The following is an 18,036-nucleotide window of genomic DNA, read 5'->3' as shown; positions in this document are numbered from 1 at the left end:
AAAATGCAAATCATATATATATATATATATATATATATATATGTCTTAAAGGTTTAATAACCCAAACAATTTCATTCTAACTGATAAAGAGATATTGAAAAATGGTCATGTTAAGATTAAGTATAACTGTTTTTATTACAGTCAAGAATAAAAGTAATGCAAAAAAGTAGGATATGGGCTCTTAATCTCAGTAATCTCAAATACACTTGCCTATATGGCCCCTGACACTGGTCAGACAAAATCTTCAGGGTGGCTACTCTTTTTAGCTATGTGATGTACATATGTCCATTTTTATAGGTAACAGTATGTGATACAGTGTTATTATATTAGCTTCAGTGCAAAACTAAAGAAGTAGATTTCAGACACTAAGCAGATCTTAACTGACCGACTGTATTTGGGGTCAGGGCAATATTGATTTCTGGCCATGCCTTTGCTTTAAGCTTTCAGAGAAGATCTCATTTGATTAATCTGCTGAGTTCACAGTTCTGTTGGTCCAGGTGCAAACCCACTCTACCAGCAAAAATCTGACAGCATAATTATTGAAACAGTTACTACTCTCCTTGCTCTCTGCAGATATTGCTCCCACAGAGCCCCCTGAACAGACTGAGGCCCCTGGGCTGTTTGAAGTTCCTGAAGGAACTCATTCTCCAGCTCTTACAAGTCCTGCACCCTCTGCTAAGAAAAGACGCCACGCTGAGCTTGCTGACCCTCCATCTGTCGCCATGGTGATCATCTACAGGTCTTTGGGCCAGCTGCTGCCAGAGAACTACGACCCTGACCGACGCAGTCTCAGGTGATTTATGGAGCCAGAGCTCATGCTAAAGCAGAGGTTCCTGCTCCCAGCTTCTGGGGACCCCTCGTCTAGCACACCCGTTTCAACTCACTAGCTAATTAAGAAGCTACTCTTGTGCTTAGTCTGGTGGGTTAGAGTAAGGAAAACACAAACATGTAGGGCTAGGATTGGGAACCCCCATGCTGAAGGCTAAATTCATTGCTCCCTGTCCTGAAATGAGTGTTGTCATGTGGTCATTTTTATGTAATTTTATAAGATACAGTCGTACGAAAACACCCCTGATCATTAGATGGTTTGTTGATTTTCTAAGTGAAAATATACATCCTCTACAGAGAACCTGTGACGGGGAGCGAGAAGGTGGACGCACGTGCTGAGATAACCGAGATTTATTAAGGGCAAATCCAGGGTCATAGTCTAAATGGTCCAGGTTCAAATAGCCAATACGGAGAGCAGGCATAACAAAATGAACACAGGCATAAACATCCAAACACAGACAGAGATTCAAACAAAGACCAGTAACCAGACAGGGGAAAACACAGGGCTTAAATACATAAGGGTAACGGGTGGAGACAATCAGGGGTGGAGTCATGAAACGAGGAGGCAGGACTAGAAAACCAAAACAAATGCACATGGAAGATCAAAACAAAGGGGCACATGGAGTACATACATGAAGGGACATACACCTCCCAATAGAAGGTAACCTATAAATGATGATGTTGTATGTATTTAGCGTATTACTGTCTTTATTAATGCATTGAGATTAAATAGATCACAACACAATCATTGTAAATATTTAATGCTGAAATTTTTTGTCTTTTAAATATTGTTTTTCTGTGTGACTACAGTCAGTTTAAACTAATAAGGTAGAATGGTTCATAACTCAAATGCCTTTTGCTTAGACATTTATAGTAACTGATGATTTAAATGTGCTGAACAACGTCTCTCCGGTCTGCAGACTGCCCACACGTCCAGTCATCAACAGTCCTGTAGTGAGTGTGGTGGCACACCGTGAGGGAGAGTTTGTCTCTGTTCCACTGCAGAGGCCCATCACACTGACTTTCAGGCTGCTGGAGACACAGGAGAGGACCAAACCTGTGTGTGTTTACTGGAATCACTCCATTCTGTGAGTAGAGTGGGGCAGCAGTATGGAATGTACCTTTTCATTTGCTGATGTACTTTTGGACATTGAAGAGTGTTTGATTATCTAGAGGCATATTCAGAATAATTATGTAACTTGTAAGATTCTGGCCCACATTGAGTAACATGACTTCACTGCTGAAGTTACTGTGTGCTCTGCTTCAGGTTAAGTGGCTCAGGGGCATGGTCTGCCAAAGGCTGTGAGCTGATCTTCAGGAACTCCACCCATATCAGCTGCCAGTGTAACCATATGAGCAGCTTTGCCGTGCTCATGGACATCTCCAAACGAGAGGTACAGAAGCCTATTTCTCCTTCCTTAATCATCAGGCAGATGTACCATGTTTGCACATCTATAGTAGTGTACATCTCAGAAAATGACATGTAAAGCTGTTTATCTGGTCACTAAGCATCTATTTGGTTCAAAAAGCACTAACATTACAATAAATGCAAATAAACAAGAAATTGTGATTTGATGTCAGTGTGTTAGTTTAACCATTTCCAGACCTCTCCTCGAGGAAGTCTAGCATTTGTGGTTATCATTCAATACCTGCTTCAGATAATCTATCCTTTATTAGATTAAATCAGGTGCTGTTGATGGAATGTAACAGCTGGAGTGCAGAGAGAAGTCAGGACCCAAACCGATGTTCTTCTGACCAGTACCAGTAACTTTTTTAAAGGGTACATATAATGGAAAACCAACATTTTTTTTGCTGTAGTATGTAAACAACAGTTTCAGAACTTACCTCTCACTCCCCATTCAGTATAGTCTATATGAGGAGAATAAGTTAAAAAACAGACTTTTTGAATTTTGAATTGTTTTTTGTGATATCACAAAAATATATATGCAATCCACCTATTCAGCCTACAGCAGTTTCACCCCACCCTTTTAATGTGAAGTTACAAGGAGTATTTCAGCCCAAGCTAAGAAGCATATTGCAGGGCCAGTCTGTGCAGAGCTAATTTACATATCAGTCTTACAGACAGAGTATAAAAACAGCCTGTTTAATTTTATGAGATAAAGAGAGTTTAGAAATTTGCCTTGTAAGAATGAACTATGACTGTTTTTGGTAAATAAACCAACTCAGAGAAGGGGGAGCATATATAATAAATAATGTGAGGGACACATATAATGCAAGTAAAATATAGGATATAGGCCCTTTCAAACCAAGCATTGTTTATTTGTATTTATTCAAATGTTATATGGAGTTTTTACAGGCTATATACACATACTACTGAGATAAATAGTCTTCTTGGCTGTCTAAGACTTTTGCAGAGTGATCAAAGTGTGAAATTGATCCTTTGTAGTGGGCAAAATCAGTCTGGTTACTATAAAACTCTCTATGTTGATTTCTTTTAACTGAACCTTCGGTAGCATGGAGATGTTTTGCCGCTGAAAGTTGTGACCTACACCACTGTCTCTGCCTCTCTGGTGGCCCTCCTCATCACCTTCCTCTTGCTGGCTATTCTGCGCAAGCTGCGCTCCAACCTCCACAGCATCCACAAGAACCTGGTGGCAGCTATTTTCCTCTCCGAGCTCATCTTCCTCACCGGCATCAACCAGACGGACAACCCGGTGAGCAGCCAATCAGAGCCCTTGCATGATTTGTTTTATTCGATGATGTTTGCTCATGTGGGAGTGTTGGTCTTAATGTGCTTCTGTTCTGTGTGTAGTTTGTGTGTACAGTGGTTGCCATTCTGCTGCATTACTCCTATATGTGTACATTTGCCTGGATGTTTGTGGAAGGGCTGCACATTTACCGCATGCTGACTGAAATGCGCAATATCAACCAAGGCCACATGCGGTTCTACTACGCCATTGGCTGGGGCATTCCTGCCATTATCACAGGTAAGACAATGAAAATCAGAGTGGTTACAGTGCAAAAGGCTTAAGCCAGCATTTTAAATAGTTCCCACTGTTTAATTGAGAATTCTGCCATCTTTTCTATATTTGATGAAGATATAAACAAAGTCATTCAGAGTGGTTTGATGTGAAATTCCAGAGAACCTTACTAAATCAGAATTGTTCACAGTGGAAGTGATAGGAACCAGATGTCTGAAGAATTGAATGCCTCTAAAAACCACATCGCAGGTAGCTATTACACAAAATGGCCATGGATATGCTGCCTTATCCCTGAGACATTGTTTTATGATTGTTTTGACACAAGGCTTTAGTTTAAAATGTATTTTTAAAAGTAATATATGGTAAAGAGGTACATGCAGAAAAGTAGCCCCCAGATTTATCACTGTTTTAACTAATTAACATTCCTTTTGAAAAATCAGAAGACACATGCAGGTTCACTCGTCATTTTGGATAGTAAAAAAATATTTTTGTGGTCGATATTGAAAACCCTGGTTTCTATCGCCACTACTGTAGCAAATATGAGCTGGAAAGTTTCTAAACAATGAAGCATTTCATGTGAAACCACTCTGAATGACACTCTGAGTTTACATCTCTGTGATAAACTATGCAGTAATTCAGAAAAATCAACAGATTCCCCTTTATTTTTAACCAAGACGGTAAATGTGCTATTGCCCATAAAACACTTATAAAATTATAAGAAAACATGACAATAAAAAAAGAGAGATTTCATAGTTATTATTAATATTAAAATTTGACCTTATTAGAAAGTTTTATTCCTCTTGCCCTTGATATGTAAATGCATAGTGAGTTATGCACTACGCTTTTACATTCAATTCACGTTCAGTATCGACAGGTGCAAGTATACACTTCTGAATACTTTCTGTTTCTGAAAACTGATCAAAACACTTCAAAACAAGACTATACACACAACACTATGTTTTAATCAAATGCACTTACAAACACAAATGTGGTCTCTATTTGAAGTCAGAATTTCTCTGCTTTGATATCAAATCAAAACATGCTTTTGTTGTCATCTGCAATAACACTACTCAACTTCTGTGGGTTAAGCTATTTAAGTATTGGTTAGCTGGACAATATGTCAGATATTAACTGTAAACACTGGGCTGCCTCGAGTAAAAGTTTGGAAATGGTTAACTCACACAAAACCAGTATGGACTATAAAAATATTTAGTTGGACACCTTCTAATTTAATGTTTGCTGACCAATAAATACTTGCTGCCCAGATAAATAGCACAGCTTACCAAATAATACATATTGCTGACTCTATCTCTCCGTCTCTCTCAGGTCTGGCTGTTGGTTTGGATCCTCAGGGTTATGGAAACCCAGACTTCTGCTGGCTCTCTGTTCACGACACTCTCATCTGGAGCATCACAGGACCCATTACCTTTGTAGTGCTGGTTAGTGTCTGTATATCTGTCTTTGTGTCTGTCTGCTATGTTGATTTTTCTCTTATTCTCTTTTATGATTTCTCAGTCTTTCTTTTGGTCTCTGCTTTTTATCATATTACAACTGGTAAATGATGGTTAATGGTTCTTGTTTTGCAGATAAACATTGCTATATTTGTGCTGGCAACAAAGGCCTCTTGTGGACGGAGACAGAGAACGTTTGAGAAGTCAGGAGCAATGTAAGATTTGTGGCTGCACAGAGCTTTTTCAGCTACGCAACTATATCTGTGCACAGAACACTCCCACATCTGAGCTTTCTCAAGGCTGTCCTGCGTAAAGCAAAAGTTATATAAAAATCATATTTATACAGTTTTCTCTTTAGTTGACCTGCTAAGACATTTGTTGATATGTTGGTGTTTGGTTCTTCTTTAGTTTTGCACTGTAGCTATGAGACTAATGCAGCTAATAAATGATGAAAGCTTCTTCCGCACCACTTAACATTGGGTGAAATTCTTGTCCTCTGACTGTGTATCTGCAGTTTAAAAATGTCCGTTTTGTGTTTTAAACGTATGGACAAAATGACTGTTTGGGTAAAATGACTACTTTTAGCTTTCTACTTTGGTTATTTTGGGGCTTTCCTTATCCAATCTGTGTGAATCAAATTTAGGATTAACTCATTCTGTTGGAAGAGCCTGGAGTGGTGATAAAATGTAACAGTTGCTGGTGCCTCTGTGGCTGGACATAGAGGCCTGAACTGTCTAAGTAGATACACTGATGTGGGCCGAGTGTCAAGAACCCCAAATTCAATTATAGCATTTTTTCTCCGCTTTGTCTTCCAGCTCTGCTCTGCGTGTGGCCTTCCTGCTCCTGCTGCTCATTAGCGCCACCTGGCTGCTGGGCCTGATGGCTGTTAACAGTGACGTCCTCACCTTCCACTATCTGTTCGCCATTCTCAGCTGCATACAGGTAGAAAGCAGAGCATCCTGTCTGTCTTTGGCTACAATATCATACACAGCCTGAGGCCGAAAGTCTTTTAAATGATGTGAGACCGCCCACAAGCAAACATGCTAAAACTTGTTTTATAATACAGATCCAGTTCCGATATCTGATTGGCTGAGCCACGTTTAAATATTTGTAGAATATTCAATGTTTGCAGACACAACTGCACACATAAATTGAATTCAATTGTTTTAAAAAAGAAGCGTTGTGTATATTTTGTATGTATATGTTATTTGTAAATATATGTAATGTGTAATAATTTTGTAATTTTAATTTATCATGGTGCATCAACCAAATTACATTTAAGATACAAATAACAAACAGAAAACATAATCAAGATGAATAAATGTGTGTAGTGTACAGAGTGCAAATAGAAAAATGGCTGTTTAGTGGTACAGTGGAATAAATGACTAAACAGCTAATATACTAATAACTAATAATAAATAAATAAATATGGTAAACAGTGCTCCTTTTATTAATCAGTACTTCAGCTTCTCAGGACTTAGACTGAAGTTTATTCACTGAAGGGGTGGAGAATATTTCTGTTATTGTACTTTGTGACTGTGCATAAATATTATTGTGGATGATTTGTACTTTACTCAAGTATTATTCAAATTGAGTACTTTCATTTAGAACTTCAAAGTACTCATTATATACCACCCACAACTATGCTAAATTTACTTAATTTGAAGACTAGTACAACCAATTAGTTGCCACACCACACACCACTGCCCGTAAATGTAATTTATTTAAACGTAACAAATAAATGTCAAACTTTTTATCGTCATTGAAGTATATTTTTGGCTCTATACTTCCACTTTTAACTGATCAAGAGTTTAACACAATACTCATACTTTCACTTAAGTATAGTTCCTATGAACTTTTTTCACCTGCATTTACACAGTATGTAAATGTACATACTCACTCTTTCTCTCCATTCCAGGGCATTTGCATCTTCTTCTTCCACTGCATCCTCAACAAAGACGTGAGGAAGAACCTGAAGAGTGTCTTTACAGGGAAGAAAGGGTCAGTGGAGGAGTCCAGCGCTACCCGGGCCACTCTGCTGACTGTAAGTGTGGCTAGAGTGAGAACTAGACAATACACTGTATAAAGCTCTTTGAATACTAGATAGTATTCATAAACAAATAGAAAATCACTCTTTTCACTTTGATTTTGGTTTCTGTCCAGCGTTCTCTAAATGGTAACACATACATAGAGGATGGCTGTTTGTACCGGACGCCGATTGGAGAGTCCACCGTGTCGCTGGAGAGCTCGGTTAGATCAGGCAAAAGCCACAGCAGCAGCTACCTCGCCTACATGCTCAGGTAGAGCCCTTTACCCTGACCTGTGGTTTTTCTTTTCATGTGCTTGGACTGCAGGTAGAGGGACAGGAAGGTTTCTTTCAAAATGCACCAATTTCTGATTACTTGACTGAAGCTGTCTTCAGTAAAATCATTACAAAAAGTTTATGTTAGACTTACTGATAATTTTCTGTTATTTTTTTCACAACTTTTAATTAAATGAATATCATATATAAAATAGTATAAAATAAGGATACACAATCAGCAATTGCCAAGATCAGACCTGCAGATTTGGTTTTAAACATGATCGACCAGTTGAATTTTTGTAAAATTAGGCTGATCTGTGCAGATTTCTTTCTGACATAAATAATATGAAATGAGTTTATACTGACTAATAGAAAGTACTGTGAACATGTTTTATGTGTCCCTGTAGCCCTTAGACACCAGCTTTGGATTAAAAAATAATAATAAAAAAGCTAACAGAAATTACGTAACAGGCATCAGCCAATTTGATTGTAAAAAAATCTGAATTAGACATGCAAATCTGATGCCTCCCTAGTATGAAATGATATGTTGGCTGTATTAATCACATCCAATAAAAGCTTCTCTAACTAAAATTTGCATATCGCTGTTGTTGGAACAAAACTTTGTATCTTCATTTTTGTTATTTTTCAGTTTTTGACATAATTTGAAAATGCTTGTTGCCCTTTACATTGTACGTAAATTACACGATGAATGTAATTTATCAAAATGACATGGAAAAAATTCTGGTTCCATTGTCTTACATTAAAAATAAAGTAGGTTTTTTCCTCCTCCAGTAAAGTTACCATTTTGAAGATACAAGGTTTCGTTCTGACAACAGCAATATTGTTCCTGCCATGAGGAAACCTCTCAATTTTTATTTCTGTTGTTCTTAACATGATTTGAAAATGAAAACTATGTTTAAAATTCCATGATGAATGGGCTGAATTTTGAAAAGCAAACCTTCAAGTTACAGTATCACATGTGAATTTTTTTTGCAGTGACCCTAACCATGACTGTTAGCATCAGTCTATGTCTATATATTAATATGCATTTTACCACGTAGCAGTTTTACAGTGACTGTATCAGTAGTGAGTGCTGGTGTAGAGCTGTAGCCGCTGTTTGTCGTTCTGATCAATGGTCATCATTCGTACTAGTTGTCAGTGACCTAATACCTCCAGAAGGCCTAAGGTTCATTCTAAATCAAAATGTGATTGGTTGATTACTATTTCACTTTGCTGGGTAATCTGAGGTGTTAGGACTTCAGTTCAGCTCCTGAAGGCCTAACCAATGGGAGAGCACACTGGGCTGTATCTACCTGGATACTGCAAATAAACAAAAAGCCATTTACAGAATTTAACTATGTTGTTTCAAGCCAAAACGTAATAATACAATAAGAGTATTTCTACAATACTTTCAAAGTTTAAATGCAACAAGCATGATGATTCTATTAAATAGAAATGAACTAAACATTGTAAATACAATTTATTTCACAGAAATCACAGGCAGCCCTGAGAGTTCCCCCTTGTTTAACCTTATAATGTAAATTTATAATTTCAGAGATATGAGGTTTGAGGACAGTAATATGGAATCTGCATGTAATTATGAACCGTTTTAAAGATTTTGGTTAAACACCCAATGGGAGTAGAATCATTCTGACCATGTAATAGAGAAGGCAGCAGCTGTGAGCATTTGTGTTCCTGGTTTTAGCTCTTATTTCACTGAAAGGACTTCTCTCTTTCAACAAGACAAACACCTCTCACTCTGACCTCTGCAATCCCCACCACGTTTTAATCAGTTTTCTCTAACGAGGCCTAACTTAGTTTAACTCAAAGAGAATATGACACTCGAAATGAACCCAATGCAGTTGAATGAAGTGCCTGCTTTGCAGCTGTTTCAACAGCTGCCTCAGTAATGGATGTTCAGAATGAAATGATAGTCTGCATCACATCCTTTGACTGATATGAATGTTGTGAAAATGGAAGGACATGTAAAACTGATTTAATTTATAGTATGGTGTTCTGTATTATACACACCCAGAATGTGGCCTTCACACAGGCCAAAATCTAGTCATAAGAAATGCCATATTTGGCATACTTGTGTACAGTATTTAGCTTTGTTCATATCACTGTCAGTGTCAGTACAGTCCCCACAGTTGCAGCAGTCACTTTAATGCATGTAATGTGATTTCACTTCATTTTTACAGCACTTTTAACCCTTTTATGATGTTTCAGGAATGTTATTTGTTGAGTTGTTATAACTGATGTTATCATGTCCCTCATAATCTGCTTCTTTAGAGGGGAGCAGAAGCACAGTGTGACCCCTACTGGCAGAAAAATGCAAAGCAATGAGGAAGACTCTTCTTTATTCTTCAGAAAGAGCAAGAGAGGAGAAGGTATATAAAGACTCATTACCACTTTACATGTTCCCAGGTGTTCATTTTATAGGACAAAGTCAAAGCCTTGTGCTCTGATTAAAACGATAGTTTATTGCTTTTATAAGATTTTATAAGTCTGTTAATAGTAGACTATGCTTCCCAGGCAACACGTTGGTTTTTATTCATTTTAAAATTACATTGTTGCAGAATTCAGTTGATGTTTGATACACATGTATATACTGGATATTTTACAAAGGGTTTCAATGTGGCTCAAATTTTAAGACCAATACTATGTATTTAATAAGATGAAATGATATGTTGTATGTGAGGATTAGACTGGATTACTAATTGTTCCAAAAACTACGCTTCAAAATATCTCTCTGACAATGTGTCTGTCCACATGTATGTAATAATGCTTGTTAAAATTGTGGCGTATTTTGTTAATGTGTATCTGCATATGTTGTCAGACTCAGATTCAGACAGCGAGCTCTCGGTGGATGAGCACAGCAGCTCGTACGCTTCCTCTCGCTCTTCCGACAGTGAGGAAGAGGAGAGGAGCTCCAAGCCGAAGTGGAATAATGAGAGGAGTCCAATTCACAGCACTCCAAAAGGTACTGTGGGATATGACCTTATACTTATTTCATGAATCTGTTTTTTGATGATGGCTTTAGGGTCCTACATGGATTTATTCCTGAATGACAAAGAAGGAAAAAAAAATTAATTTTAATTTAGGGATTTTTGCGATTGTGAGTCTCCTGTGGATTTGAATTGATGCCTAGTTCTTCCTTGTACCAGTCAGAATTAGGGCAGATTTTTCATCATTTTTCATCTTGTCACCCTAGCCCTCTGACCCTACTGTAACTTTGGGTGAACCTAATCAACTAGTGAATGAACTAACTAGCTGCCATTTTGAGTGTTTTGATCATTTGCAGTTGAATTGATTGCCCCTTAAGGGTCTTATCAGGAATAACTGTATGAGTACTGTAGTTATCCCACAACTACAGTCGTGTGAAAAAGTCAGAGACCACCCTTCATTTATTTAATAATTAATTAAAGTAAAAATTATTCCAGCTTCCATTTTTTAATCTGAGACTTGCTTTCAGTTTTTTAAAGAAATCTGCAGAAATATTTTTCCACACCTCTGAAGTTCAGTCTTAGAGGTTGGTTACATTTTTTGCTTCTCACAATGCGAGTAATCTCAAACACATTCAGTCCTAGACTCTGGGGAGGTCAGTCCATTGTTCTGTGAACACCAGCAGCTTCTTGTTTGTTCTTTTTTTGTCTATGTCTTGTTTTCAGTAAAGGCTATTTCACAGCTACACATTCTTTCAGACTCATAGTGTTGAGTTGTCTTGTCACACTGGAAGTATGAACAGAAACACACAGGGATTTTTTCAGATCTGAAGCAGCTTGATGTTCTCCTTTCTCTTAAAGCTTTGAGTACTTTTTATGTGATATTAAGTGACACTTCCCACAAAAAGGGAAATTTCACCTCCACATTTAACCCATCCATGAAGTGAAACACCACATACTAGTGAGCACACAGACACTAGGGGGCAGTCAGCAGCCCTATCCATGGCACCCAGGGAGCAATTGGGGGTTAGGTGTCTTGCTTAAGGACACCTCAGTTATGGACTGTCGGCGCTGGGGACCAAACCAGCAACCTTCTGGTCACAGAGCCAGTTCCCTAACCTCCGTCCCATGACTGCCCACAGCTTTTTTTCTGTTGTTGTTGACAGCTTTGTTGGTCTATTAGGTCTTGTATGTCATAGGGGTCCCATTTTCTGTAAATCTTTTTTAATTCCAGTTTTGGAAATGTATGCTTTTTTTACTTATTTCCCTTCCCTATATTTCCTGTTTTCCCATTCCTCATGTGAGTGGATTATCTTCTATCTCCTGAAAAATGTCTGTGGATGGGTGGTCTGTGATTTTGCACAACACTCTGAGTTTTATAGACGGCTTGTGTAGTAAAGATACAGTATGTACTGTATAATTACAAATGATCCACCAGATCAGTGGATTTCTGACCTCAATGTTTATCATGCAACATAACTAATGAGAATCAAGTGAACATCCTCAGATCATACATTTACACAAACCCTAGAAAATGTCCTAACGTGTGATGTGTTGATTTGTACTTTTACAGTTGATGCTGTGTCCAATCACATGAAGCCTTACTGGCCAGTGGAGCCACCCACAGCCAGTGAAAGTGAGGGCACTGGTGGCCCAGAAAAACTAAGAGTGGAAACCAAGGCTAATGTGGAGCTACACAAGGGCAATAAACTCAGTCCTAATGGAGAGCTTTCGCAGAGTGAAGGCCCTCCCAGCCAGCCCAGCAGCAACCAGCTGCCCAGGAGAGGTCAGACATGAATATGAATGCTTTTCAGAAGTTTATTATTGATTAGAGTTCACATTGCTCTAGGGCGGATGGGAGGAGCACATGAAAGAGATTAGAGGTACTTTCCCTCAGATCTGTGCTCGTCCAAATCACATTAACTGTGTGATATATTTCCTTTTCCTATTCCAAAGAACAAAACATCCTTGTGCACATTGTCCAACGTTCTTTTTAATCTCTAGAAATCTAGACTAGATATTATTGTAGTTTTGCTATAGTATTTAAATGTAATTATATGAAATTATATGCAATTACACTTAAAATTCCATTTACATTCAGCATAGACAAGTTTGAGTGCAAATAAAATGTTTTTTTACAAAAAGGTTGCAAAAATATACATGTGCACACTTACATCAAATTCATATCATAATAAAAGATATTCTCTGTCTTACATGCACAAATGTGGCTATATTTTTGTTGTCACCAGTGACATTCCAAAATTTTCCACACCCCTGGTCAAATTACAAGCTTTGTTGATTTTCTAAGCTAAATATTTAAATTAAATATTGTATTTTTCTGCAATTTCTTTTTTTTGCAAAGATTAACACACAATTTCTATTTTCACAAACTATCAAGTTATTAAAACAATTGTAGCATGTGCCCAAACTTTTCCCCCATGATGTTAAATTCAGCAAATATGCAATAAGTAAATGTTAAAATGTGCAGAAGTGTGTTCTCTATTATACTTGGAAAAGCAAGTCATTAGACCAGGGCCCTTACCAGCATTAAACAGAATACCAGTTAATTACTGAAATTAATTAAATAAATGAAAAAGACAACAAAACCCAAACAATCATGAATCAAACTTTTATGTTATACACATTCACTATTTTCCTCCCCTCTTCCCTCCATGGTTCTTCACTCTTCATGTTCCCCTCCTCTCCTTCAGGCATTTTGAAGAACAAAATCACTTACCCTCCTCCACTGACCGACAAGAACATGAAGAACCGTTTACGGGAGAAGCTGAGTGACTATAACGCCCCCATCCCCACCGTCCCATGTAAAAGTCCTTCTGAAGGGTCCAACGAAGGCCTTCGCTCTGGCACTGAAAGCAACAGCATCATTATCAAACCCCCAGCTCTCCAACTTACCACTACGCTCAACGGGGTCACCATGGAACTGGGCACAAGCCCTGTCCTCGCAGCTGAAGAGACAGACTCTGAGTGAGTAGTGCTTCCTTTCATACTTTCATACCGCTCATCAAAAGTTTGGGGACACCTTGTAAAGAATAAGGTTTTGTTTAATTCCACTGATATTTTTCAGTTGAGGAATATATGCAAAGATTTCCTTAACATATCATAGCTATGCGCTGATACATTTGTTAGTTTTACCTTAGCCTGATGTTCATTACATGATATTCATGTCTTCCTTAGTATGAAGTGCAGTTTTTTTTTCTAAATAATGATTTGACAGTTTTCTTTACCAAACTATTGTTAAAAGCACATACTGGACCTCTTTTGGCTCAGAGGTGGTTTAAACAGCTGGAAAGTTAGACTATTGATGAAATCACAACAAGGGGATAAAATGTGGCTTTTGAATTTGAATAGCTAGACATGCCCAAGCAATGACACCAGGGTAGGTTGTAGCATCACCAGTTTCACCAATACAGAGGTGATATCTTATTGTAAATACTCACCACAACCCTCAGTTAATATTAGAGTAATAATAAAAACTGAATTAGGTAAGAAAGTAAAATTTCCTGTCTGGGTTAAATATCATGGTTAACACATGTTAACCCCTTGAAAGGCCATGAGCCTGCTGGCAGGCCCAAAGTTTTATTACAGACTTCTATAACCTAAGAATAGCTCAAGGGGTTAATGCATGTTGAATCTTCTAAATGAAATGGTCTCAATCAGCAGTTCCTCAGGTTTCAGGTGTGCTAGTTTAAAACATACATGCTAAAAAATCTAGCAATGTCTCGACCGATCAGGATAGGTTGTAACACTCCTTTACGGTTCAATAGTGGGGCAATGGGATTCATGGAGACCAGAGAACAATCTGCATTTCTGCCTTACAGAAACACAATTCAATCAAAATGTGCTGTTTTTACAGCTTGGTTTCCATATATTAGTGAAGGGCATTTTGGCTCTTTACAGTGAGTCATATCAGTTGGCTCAACATTTACTGGATAACATATCAAAGAATTTTAGTTTCTAAAACAACAAGGAAATTTTGTTTTTTCGATTATATGGATTTAAGAAAGAGGAAGATATTCTGGTTTTCATTATTGCTACAACCGACCCCGGTGGTTGGGTAGGATTTGACAATGGCTTTCTTTGTATTTGACATCATTTTGCTTGTTTTGTGAGTAAGCAGTGGGTTTCTACACTATTCTTATTTGTAACAGACAAATATGAGTATCTTATATGAAATTTTGAAAGGCAAACTGCACACAGCAACAAAGTTAAAGAGGCTGAAACAGATGTGTTTCAACCCTCTCCTGGTCTCCCCTACTTCACATTAGAAAAGTGTCTGTGGTCATTGCCTTTATTTTTGCACTTGTCTCTCTCTATGTCTCTTAGTGGGAGCAATGAAACCTCAATCTGAAGGAGCTGTGTAATTACACCACAAGTGACGTATGCAGCACCAGGGATGTAGCTGTTGTGGATCTGTGTTTCTGTGGAGGACAGTCACTGGCTGCAGAACACTACGTTGCTATGGAGATCAGTATTGCCACAGAACTCGCTCTACTTGCATGAGGAAAAAGGGAAGCATGTGTAAATCCTTACCAGGCCAAGGGGGCTCTGGTTACTACATATCCCAGCATGCCATAGTACTGACCACTTGGGATGCATGGAACAAGATGACAGTTTTGTGGTGTTGTCCACTCAAGGTTGCCCAAGCGGATTGCACTGATTACAAACTACCGTAATGAAAGGTGTTATGTGAAGCACTCCAGCTGTGCCTGTGAGAAACCTCCCTCATAGACTTAATCAGTCTAAAAACAATGGCTTTTGAAGTGATGTGTATAATAGTTCTTTTGTATTTTAGCTGTTAATAGGTTTTTGTAAAAATTAAATGTAATTAGCCTGTGTAACAAATTGCCAATAATGAATGTTTACTTTTCTTATCTTTGTTTACTGTTACATTTGAACTGCATTATGTTGAATGTTGGCCATCTGTATGACTATGGACTATTCCACTGTTCAGCCTTTAGCCTAATGAAGGAGTTTTCCATCCAATATCAGTCGAATATACTGTGATACTCTAAATGGCATATATTATATTAGATCACTATGTCTAATGCTGTTTTTATTGTGTCATGCCAAGGTTTGTACAGTCAACACCAGACAGTGTTTAAGCTGAGGAGTACATAAGAATGTACATTCTTCAGTAAAGTAAAGCATGCCTTCATTTCTCAGCCACTGCCTAAGTGATATACAGAATTAGTGTTCATGTTATACTGTGTAAACCTCAGTTGTCTGACTGGGCTCTGCTGAACACTGAGTGACAATAACACTTCCTCCCTCATTTACTGATTCAGGGACTTTTACGTTTGTTTGCTTTTGGTTTCTGTAGATAATGTGCATAGTGGTCAGACCATGGCCGTACTTATTCTAAAGCAAATGAATGCACAAGTTAAATGCAGACATCTATGGTTGTGTATAGCTGGTAATAAGTAGTCAGCAAGTAAATATACATTATCAATATTTTTATACCATATTTCATCCAATACCAAATTAAAAAGAACACATACTTGTTGCCTTTAACCTTCATTCCTTACAGCAAAGCCAGGAACCATGGATAAACAAGCTATTTTCAAATCCATCAGTGCTTTCTTTTAATTTTCCCCAAGAGTTAATGCTGAAAGAATTAGCCAAACTTTGATTTTGAATTGGAAGGGAACTCATGGATTTAGATGCTAAATCTATGTTACCTGTACCAGAAACTATAAAATCTATGTTACTGTGCTACATAGATTTTGGAGAAGTAGCTAAGACAAAAAAAAAACTTTCTGACAAAGATGCTACACTCTTAAAAAAGACGGTTCTTCAAGAGTCCTTTATTAACATGAACGGTACTATTTAGAACCTTAGAACCTATATAGAATCTTTTCATGGTTAAATAGTTTTTGCATGGTGAAATGGTTTTCAGATGGATGGGGAATGTGTTGTGCATGGTTGTATATAGCACCAAAATGGGTTCTACTGTTACAATGTCAAACTTGTAACAATAGAAGAACCTTTCTGGTGCCATATACAAAACATTTTCCATTAATCTGAATAGCCATTTCACTATGGAAAGAACATTTTAAGCACGAGATGGACGTTTTCTTTAACCCATGGTTCTAAATAGAACCATTCCCTTTACTAAAGAGCCCTTGAAGTATCGAATTTTAAAAGAGTGCTCCTATATTTCTTTAAAAAATATTTAATATGCCCTTATGACTTGTTTTTTTGCTAACTCACCTTGGCCAATTGAACAGCAGTCACTGGATGAACAGCAGTCACTGGATGCACATGTGAATTTACAAGTTTGTTGGCACTGAAGTAAAAATGTACACTGTAAATAAATGAATTTTGGAACGGTTTTATAAATGCATGTTTTTGTTTGTAATTTGTCTTTGTATTGATACTTGATCTAATGTTTGTCTAGAGTTTTCAGAATTGTATACCATGCTATTACAACAAAAATGCTCATTTTATTTATTTAGTTATTAATTTTGCAGTCTTTTCTGATATATCAGGAAGGAAATCGTTTTTTTTTTCCTTTCACTCAGTATGAAATATGATCTTTGCTCGCCCCCTAGCGGGAACACGAGGTTAAACATTCAGACGTTTTAAGGTGGACTTTATGAGGTGTCCGTTTTCAGTGTGTTAGCACTCTAGTGTAGAGACTGGGCTTTATGTGAAAAACAAGCTGAAATTCAAGAACTGTCCTTTAAAGTACTTTTAACTGTACTTCTTAAAAATAATTTATTTTCAGTAACACAACAGTTAGTTCCGGCCAGGCAAGCTGGTTGGTTGAGAAGCTGTTATTTCGCCATAACATTACACTGTATAGCTCTGCTAAGACGCCGTTGCTAAGCAACGAGTTTGATGGCTGTATGAGCTGCTCAAGCCATTTGAAAGTTTTTACTTCTTACTTTGCCAGAAACAGAAAATGGACACTTCCAAGATCACATTTGACCGACAGCCGATTTGGTCAGACTCTGAAGATGAGACTACACTAAATTCCCAAACTGTCATTGCCACTGAGCAGCTTTTCAATCGGCAGCCGCGACAGAAGCAACAACAGCTAAACAACCTGGAATCAGCCAGAAATGAACCGACCAAATAGGACTGAAGCACAATTGCAGCAATAATAATAATAATAATAATAATAATAAAGCTGCTCAGCAGGAATGACAATTTGGGAATTTAGTGTTAGGAGCTGGAGAGCTAACTGCCGGCTGTGCAGCGAATGTAACGTTACATAACGAATGATGTAGCTAACGTTAGCGACAAGCTGCTTGGGAACTTTAATTTGACGGAAGTAATTGCTAAAATTAAGCATATTAAATGACACGTTCCCTGCCCAATTTATTAGTTTCTTACTTTATTTATTTAACTGTTGTATAAAAGCCACAGAACACTTAAGGTTGTGTGTATTACATCACGGCTGTGATTTGGTCGCAGGCACGAGCTGAAGGCGATATTTCGCGATACCACACTGTCTCGTGTTCTATTGCCTCCTGTAATCATTTCACCCGAGAAATCAGCTCGACGGGCCCTTCATTCAACAGACACGAAACTACAGCAAAGAG

General features: G+C 37.8%; 1 protein-coding gene across 1 annotated transcript in view; it reads left to right on the top strand.

Annotated features, from left to right (window-relative positions):
• Positions 1 to 16,828, top strand: part of celsr1b (cadherin EGF LAG seven-pass G-type receptor 1b) — an 82,682-nt gene extending 65,854 nt beyond the window's left edge. Inside the window, exons 21-35 of the mRNA XM_017690253.2 lie at positions 574 to 793; positions 1,749 to 1,916; positions 2,096 to 2,222; positions 3,303 to 3,503; positions 3,602 to 3,776; positions 5,097 to 5,209; positions 5,357 to 5,436; positions 6,037 to 6,163; positions 7,140 to 7,265; positions 7,385 to 7,521; positions 9,816 to 9,913; positions 10,363 to 10,506; positions 12,042 to 12,254; positions 13,180 to 13,453; positions 14,813 to 16,828. Of these exons, the coding sequence (XP_017545742.1) occupies positions 574 to 793; positions 1,749 to 1,916; positions 2,096 to 2,222; positions 3,303 to 3,503; positions 3,602 to 3,776; positions 5,097 to 5,209; positions 5,357 to 5,436; positions 6,037 to 6,163; positions 7,140 to 7,265; positions 7,385 to 7,521; positions 9,816 to 9,913; positions 10,363 to 10,506; positions 12,042 to 12,254; positions 13,180 to 13,453; positions 14,813 to 14,837 (2,228 nt within the window). The 3' untranslated portion in view covers positions 14,838 to 16,828. The remainder of the gene's footprint in view (positions 1 to 573; positions 794 to 1,748; positions 1,917 to 2,095; positions 2,223 to 3,302; positions 3,504 to 3,601; positions 3,777 to 5,096; positions 5,210 to 5,356; positions 5,437 to 6,036; positions 6,164 to 7,139; positions 7,266 to 7,384; positions 7,522 to 9,815; positions 9,914 to 10,362; positions 10,507 to 12,041; positions 12,255 to 13,179; positions 13,454 to 14,812) is intronic.
• Positions 16,829 to 18,036: the final 1,208 nt, after the last annotated feature.

Source organism: Pygocentrus nattereri, chromosome 8 (assembly GCF_015220715.1).
Source record: "Pygocentrus nattereri isolate fPygNat1 chromosome 8, fPygNat1.pri, whole genome shotgun sequence".
Lineage (NCBI taxonomy): Eukaryota > Metazoa > Chordata > Actinopteri > Characiformes > Serrasalmidae > Pygocentrus > Pygocentrus nattereri.
This window is presented reverse-complemented; position numbering and strand designations above follow the sequence as displayed.